Source organism: Rhagoletis zephyria, unplaced genomic scaffold (genome assembly GCF_001687245.7).
Source record: "Rhagoletis zephyria isolate East Lansing unplaced genomic scaffold, Rhagoletis_zephyria_1.1 Rzeph_scaffold_11212, whole genome shotgun sequence".
NCBI lineage: Eukaryota > Metazoa > Arthropoda > Insecta > Diptera > Tephritidae > Rhagoletis > Rhagoletis zephyria.
Genome location: NW_016168289.1, coordinates 10,198 through 17,916, shown reverse-complemented (window position 1 = coordinate 17,916; position 7,719 = coordinate 10,198). Strand labels below are relative to the sequence as shown.

Genomic DNA, 7,719 nt, shown 5'->3' with positions numbered 1-7,719 from the left:
TTATATATATTTATTCGCAAAATTCTACCACTTAAAAAAAAAGATTGTTAGTAGTTTTCACCAGGTAAAATTTACATTCCTATTTTTCCCCATTTTTTAACATTGACCATCGCTAAGTTTGTTTAAAAAATCGGATGAAAAATGTTCAACCTGTTAATAGGTAAGTGAATCAAGTACGAAAATAATGGTTTTTAAATAAAAAAGTTTGTATTCAGGAACTTTAAAAAAACTATTTTCATGTTTTGCTCGACTCTGCATACCTACAACCACACTAAGTTTTGTTTCGGGAAAATTTCGCGACTTTTTTTGTATTTAGCACCGTGTGGCCAATCGCCCTTGCAAGGAGATAATTACCGCCATCCATCCTAGTAGCTTAGATATAAACAGTGCAAAGTGTGCGACACCTAGGGTTGCCAACCGTACTATAATGTATAGTATTGTACTATTTTTCCGGTCGGCGTCCTATATACTGTTGGAAAAAATATAGCCCGCAAAAATACTATATTTCTTCAATTATAAAGATAAACATATTTTAGTAATTTGCACGAAAAAATGTGTATGAAAATGGGTTAACTTCATTTTGAAATAACAATATTAAATAAAATAATCTTTAAAGCAAAAGACCACCGTGAGTTTATAATCAAAAAATTTACTTAAAATTATTTCATTTCTACTCTCTATTCCAACATCTTTGGCATTCACGGGAAAAAATTCTCTATCATTTAAAAATCGTTTTTACTTTTTATTTTAAATAAAATACTATATTTATTTGAAGTGTACTATATTTTTTCCAATTTTTTTGAAAAGCACTATAAGTATCTACAAAATGTTGGCAACCCTAGCGACACGGTCTCTCAGCGCCGAAGGAATACCAAAAGGCCTCCAGTCCCCCACCGGGAATAAGGCGCTAGACAGCAAACTAGTTAGCTTTCGTGATATGCAATCGATTATGTACATATATATCTTTCGTGATCAAACATCTTAACCTGTCGAAAAAAGGGCTTCCAATAGGCTCCCAATGTCCGGCTTTTGTTTAATTTTCATATATCGTAGCACCCCTAGACAACACAGTGGGTTTCCTGTGATGTTGTTACTGTATTTTTATTTTTTTTTACTTTTTTTGGTTATGTGGCATCCGAACTGGCCTAATACACATTTCTTATCGGCACTTATCTCATCGCTTCATTTTAGATATTTCTGGTCTTAAGCAGCGTGTGGCTAAACCATTTTGCTATTGTTTCTACCGTCCAAATCTGACTACTTGCATAGATATATATGTATGTAGGTATGTACGCCGGATATATGTAATGGGCTGGTGAACATAGTTCCGCAAAAATTGCACTTCACAACAACAATACACTTCCATGTTCCGATGTATGTACGTGCCATCCAAGTAAACATACGCGACCAGCTCAAAACTATTTGAAGCGAGTGATTTCTGACGTGTGTCGTATGATATTTCAAAACAAAAAAAAAGCGATCTAACTAAAAAAAAAATAGTTAAGCTGAAATGCAGCCCACAGAACTAGCACCAGAAAATACAAACTTTGAGTTGGTCATTTATTTATTAGCATAATTCATCTACAGACACCTGACTGTGTGTACGGAACGTTAGAATAAATAAATAAATAACTGAGCAAATAAATTTCTGAAAGATAAAATAACTATTAAAGAATTATTTCAATATTCATAATTGCAAACTATTGTCAACGGAGCTGCTGCAATCGCCTTATCACAGCCACTTGAGAAGGCAAAAGTGGAAAAGTGTACCTATGAATGACTTTGCTGCCGCCAAAAAAAAAAGTGCTGTTGAAAACTGATGTAATTTGTGGCAACATCGTCGTAAAGCTGAGTGATGCTATCAGGGGTCTTTACAGCCACAGCAAGAGGTTCAATAATTTATAAAAAAACTGCAGTTCGAGTAGTGCGCACGCGTATTCACAAAGTGTCCTTACTGAGCTTGCTGGTTCCTTATTTGAGCAGAGCCTGCGATTTGAATTTAAAAAAAAGTGAAACTAATAACAAAAACTCTATAAAAAAAATGTCTAGCAATAATGCGTTGAATTTAAAAGCAATTACAAGTCGTCAGCTACGGAGCGTATCCTTGCTTTTGCTTCTAATACTTCTAATCCTCTCAACGCGTGAGGTGGACGCCGGCAGTTTCGCGGTTAATCGAACAGGTATGTACATGCATATCTTTGTATTAGTTAATAAATTGGGTGTAACAGAGCAAGAAACACTGCGACCTTTTGTGTGCCTATAATATGTCCCCAATCCGCTTCCTTAATTAACGCCAACAGTTCCTTAGTAGACGAATTCCTAATAAAAAGGTCGATTATAGGGTAATGGACATTTACACAGTAAGTGATTCGGCTGTGGTCAGGCCAATCCAGTTCATATGAAGCCCCAGATGATTGAGACTATAGATTAATAACTCATGTTGATAATTTGGTCATTATCATCCCTGGTCGATGTCTAAACTAGGTGAATGAAATACTCGAAAGGACATCCTTGAGAGATGTTCATAGCTAGACAAGAGAGGAGTTAAGAAAAGAAAAGATCGACTTAGTACTTTTTACTAGATAGTATAAGGCCCTCCATGCTAGCAGATATTGAGTGAGACTTTCAATAAATATTTACCACGCACAGTAAACTGACTTGAGAGGCAGTAGCGTAGGTAAGGGTTGTAAGGACATTCATCCCCATGAATGCCGATAATAAATAATCAATCCCCTTGATTCTTACCCAAAATACGATATAAGCTACTTTTTGATGTAGAATTCGGAAGGAAGAATAAAGAAGGCCCTCAGTGCATTAAACGCTCCTCAAACTAATTCATTGAACAGGCCAATTTTATAAAGGGGTCATAAGTCCTATATAGTATCTATAGCGGAATGGGTGGAAGTAAGAACTTTGATCCAATTCGCTTTGTGTTCGACGGAGTAGGGTAGACGAGTCACTATTTACTGCGTACCAGGATACAAAGGCATTGAAGCCAATGTGTGGGCTGGCAGGTTAGGCAAAACTGGGTAACAAGTCAGGATTCAACCCCTCCCTCAATTATCTCTAGAAAAGACATAATCGGGAATTTCAACGACATCGGAAGAAAACCACACTTTATAGTTATTTTACTAAACTCGATGAGGAGAGAAAGCAGCTGCTTTTTAATAAATTGCACGGTTTCAGCCCAAAAAGTCACTATCTGCGTTAATAGCCAAGCCAAGCTTGTACCTGCTTATTTCATTGCTTTCAGCAGACAAATGGTTTGAATAGCCAATCTGAGACCCATATAGCCAGGCTAATCTAACCTAACCTTGGTCTCTGAATTTTCAATACTGACCAAAATCAACAGCAAACTAAGTACACAGAGTCGATTGTTTTAATGTCGGCTGTAATACCGGGATTTCCATTAAGCATTGAATAGAAAAGTTTTCACATAGCATTTTTTAAATACATAGGTACTTAGAACACCTTTTTTGTTATTTTGTCGAAATCCATTATTGTCTGTTGTCTTGATCTAAACAAATAATTTATTAGGTATTCGGCCGAGCTTCTCCAACTTGCGGTGTACATCTTCATGTTATCACACGAATGAAGCAGGCAGCAGTTTTACCCGGCCTCTGAACTTCAACTGGATTTTTATGAACATTTTTTCATAGCAAAATTGTACTTGGAGATACATATACGATTGGCTGCGGGTGGGCCGCAGCTACTAGGCTTGGTTAGGTTGGTGTGGCAGTCGGTGCAAATAACCAACTCGCTTAGACCTTGAAGGTCTATTGTTGTTACACTGCAAAACACGGGAACCTCAGTGACTATTCCTCATAGAACCATTTTGAAGCTCTTATAAAGCGTATCTAATAAGCCTACTCTCCTCTTGGCCAAATCTGGGCAATTGCAGAAGAAGTGCTGTACGGTTTCTTCCTCTTCCTCATCTCTGCAACTTCTGCAATATTCGTGGGAGAATATTTCTAGTCATAAAGAGCGCCTACCAATTAGCCAATGACCAGTTACACAAGCCGTGACCATCGCATTATCCTCTCTTGAGAGGCTGAGCAACTCTTTTGTCCTGTTTGTTCTAGAAATGCCCTCCTCTAGTCATGACCTGTTGGCCTCTTGAATCATGTTATTTCTAAGTTCTAATCAGCAGGTTGCCATGGGCATTCCAATTATGCCTCTATTTTCACTTTTCCCGGCTAGCTCAGCGGTCCCCCAGTTTGCCACAGCTACTTAAAAAAATTGGATGTTAATCTGACCAAAAATCGATTTTGGGTTCCACTGAATGCTAGTGCGGACCTGCAACTTCTCATCGACAGCAAAAAAAGACAGATGTAAAGCACTTAACGAATGTGCAGGGCTGAGGGCTGGGCTCAACTTCATTCTACATAGCAGTTTGAGATTTTAGAGGAGCGCTAATTTAGGACATGGCTTCGTGGGACAGTTTACCTTGTGAGCTCGTAAATACCGCTTTAAAACCAACCGTGAATCGCTTTGCTTATCCAAAAGCCCACCATGACAATCAGGACAGTAGTAGATTTGTAAGATCTGAGCCCACCAGTGATGCCAGATTGTGGGTAATTTCCCTATTTGAGGGATATTTTGCATCAAAAATTATTAAAAGGGAAAAAGGGACACTTCATATATATAAGGGATTTTCTTTTGACGCAGTTATTGTTGCATAATTGATCAAAATTCAAGAATATTCGACATTCTTACGTAATTAATCGTTCTGAAGATGTGATGTGGAGTGAAATGGTATATAATTGTTAAAAAGTATAAGGCCAATTTCGAAAATTTTCTTACGTTAACCAATTCAAGCGCTGAGTAAGAAAGAATCTTTTCAGTTGTAACTGGTGTTTCATGTAAAAAGCGGAACAAATTATCTGATGAAATGTTAAATAGCACATGAATGTGCTTCAATTTTAAAGTCACCAAAAAATTCTTTTAGGCCCTTAGTGAGTGAGCAAAAAAATGAAAGGGAAAAAATGAATGAGTGAAAAAAATGCAGAAAAAGGGGTTTTTTCTTAACAGCGGTCGGCCCTCGACAGGCAATGGCAAACCTCCGAGTGTATTCCTGCCATGAAAAACAGCTTCTCATAAAAATACACTTGCCATTCGGAGTCGACGTAAAACTGTAGGGCCCTCCCCTTTGTGTGACAACATCAAGGGGGCCGCCACAATTTGGAGGAAAAGCACATATGTGTAAGCGCCAAACTATTATTATTATTTTATATGAATTTTACTTCTTTACTACTGAAACATGTATATGTTTAAATTCGTTGGGAATTTTGTGGGATAAATTTTCAAGATGTGGGTAATTGAGGGATTTTTTCCCCATTTCCGTGGGATATTTAACAGAGAATGTCTGGCATCACTGGAGCCCACACCGATAAAATCGAATCAGCTAAATAATTCATGTAGAGTTTCAGTCTTTCACCTACATAAGTAGTTTAAGTTACGTCTGAAGCTTGCATTCGAAAGTCGATTTTATTTTATATTCGACTTGTCATCAACAATTTTCGACTCTTGAAATTTTCCCCAACGTTAAAAATTCAAAATATTAATATGGCTTTTATTTTTCTTCCAGTCCCCGCCTGCAAAATACCCCGTATTCCCCTACTCTGTGAAAGCAAAATACTGCGATATGCCTACAATGCCACCACCGGCAAATGTGTGAGTCTCTATACCAGCGGCTGTGCACCCAGTGCGATCACAAAACATTTTCTCACCTTCGAGGAATGTCGACGCGATCGTATGAAAATACTTCGATACTAAGTGATGAAGCATTTCCAAAGATTGCAAACAACTTTAAACACTTAATAGCGAAAAATAAAAAATAAAAAATAAAATCTTTGTAGCAGTTGAAGAATTTTAAGAGTTTCCCTTTATGTGTGCGGCAAGCAAAGCTGCACAAAAAGAACTGAATTTGTAAATAATTATGTAAATATTTATTTTTTAACTTATTTAAATAAAACATTTGATAAATAAGCGTAGGTGTTTGTGTTTATCTTATACACGTTAAGGAAATTAAGGATTTTGGTAGGTACATTTTTTTACTAGAATTTAATGGGCTGCAAAACTGCAAAAATTCTAGAAAATCTGATTAAAAAATTTAAAATTTGCATGAAAATTTAGTGAATTTTGCACAAAGTTTAGGAATTACATTTTATATTTTTTTGTTGTAGAATGAACCATATTTTTAAACAAAATTGGCGGAAAAATATATTGTGAAAAATTTGCTGTTCCAATACTTTGTTCCGGCATTAGCGTTAGCTGAATAGAAAGATGGCGAATTGCAAACTGATATTAGAGCTTTGTGTTTACTGTACATATAGTAGCTTTTCGCTCGTACTGTACGCAGCTACGAAATGGTAAAAGCGGTTTGTGTTCTATATGTGGTGTTCAAAACCGTACTATGCATTTGGTTGGATACCAGCTAGTCAGTCATGCGCGCCTGACAGAAACCGAGTATCATTTGTACCATCAGTGTTGTTTCTGGAATGGGTTTAGTGATATTTTTGCATCGCTACTACTGACTACTATGTGAAATTATGATACATTGAAATTTTGCAGAAGCGATGCGAAAATTATCGATGATTCGTTACAAAGCAGCTCACAGATTTACACTTACAGGTAAATGTTTACTAAAATTGGTAGAAAAAATCTTCTAGCAGAAATAAAAGTTAAATTTTTGATAAAAAATATTTTGCGCAGAAAATGTTTGCGAAACTGCGGCTTGTAGTTTGGACAGCCTCCGAACTTAAAAGCCGGAAAAGCTACTGTTTTCATCGACAGCCCATAAATGAGACAGACAACTCCATACCGAAAACCGTTATATTACAGAATTCGGATCCTCTTAAAGTTTTCATTCAAATTTCGGGAAGTTTAGTGTGAAAGGGTACTTGCCTACATACATATGTATGCCATTATTTATGTGTTGAGTATCAATATATCATCGTTCGAATTTCAGTCAGCCCCAGTGCACTTCATTCAGCAAACCACAAACGACCGGTATGGAAATTTTTTCGGTTAGTTGGTTGTTCTACCGTGCTCCGATTTCTACAAGGCGCACATAAGCAATCAGCAGGAAAACTAACGAATGTCAGTCAGTTAGTCAGGTTGCACATCAACATTGCGGACACAAACCTTTGATCGCAAATATTACCGAAAGTACAGTACGAAAAGAAAAATTAAGAAGACAACATTTTGTAATTAAGTCAATGTTCAAAAGCTCATTTCCTTCCTGTCTGCATCTACATTTGTATCAACATACATACGATGCATGCATAAATTTACACGTAAATATTCGTTCGTAAGCTATTTTATAACGCATAACAGGGTGGTCCATATGCTTTTTTTATCATATGTTATTTTGTCAGAACGATTCTGCTCGAAAAATCATTTTTTCTAACAAAGCGAATCTTTCCTCGGCGGCAGCAAAACTGTCGCATCCGGGGCTCGTAAACCCCCCACGTGATCGTCAAGAAGGTTGGTTTCAGCAGGATGGCGCGCCAGGCTACACAATTCATGCCACAACCGATCTTTTGCGCGCCAAGTTTGGTAAACGTGTAGTCTCGATTGGTAATTGTCTCGGCGATGTCGATGTCGGCCACCTCGGAGCTGCAATTTGATGCCGTTAGCCTTTTCTTGTGGAGTGCCGTGCAGGTCCGATGTTATGCGAACAATCCATTAACGATTCAGGCCCTTAAGATGAATGAA

The 7,719-nt window shown here is 37.3% G+C and overlaps 1 protein-coding gene across 1 annotated transcript; it reads left to right on the top strand.

Annotated features, from left to right (window-relative positions):
* The first annotated feature begins 1,931 nt into the window (after nucleotides 1-1,931).
* On the top strand, nucleotides 1,932-5,816 carry LOC108376922 (pancreatic trypsin inhibitor-like). The gene is made up of 2 exons (XM_017633184.1): nucleotides 1,932-2,180; nucleotides 5,588-5,816. The coding sequence occupies exons 1-2, from the start codon at nucleotides 2,042-2,044 to the stop codon at nucleotides 5,773-5,775; spliced, it is 327 nt and encodes a 108-aa protein (XP_017488673.1). The 5' UTR covers nucleotides 1,932-2,041; the 3' UTR covers nucleotides 5,776-5,816.
* The last annotated feature ends 1,903 nt before the right edge of the window (nucleotides 5,817-7,719 follow it).

Bases quoted from the DNA above. Each gene is read 5' to 3' on its own strand.
- LOC108376922 (XM_017633184.1), top strand. From the start codon at position 2,042: ATGTCTAGCAATAATGCGTTGAATTTAAAAGCAATTACAAGTCGTCAG. The intron at 2,181-5,587 runs GTATGTACATGC...TTTTTCTTCCAG, and splicing joins TTTCGCGGTTAATCGAACAG to TCCCCGCCTGCAAAATACCC.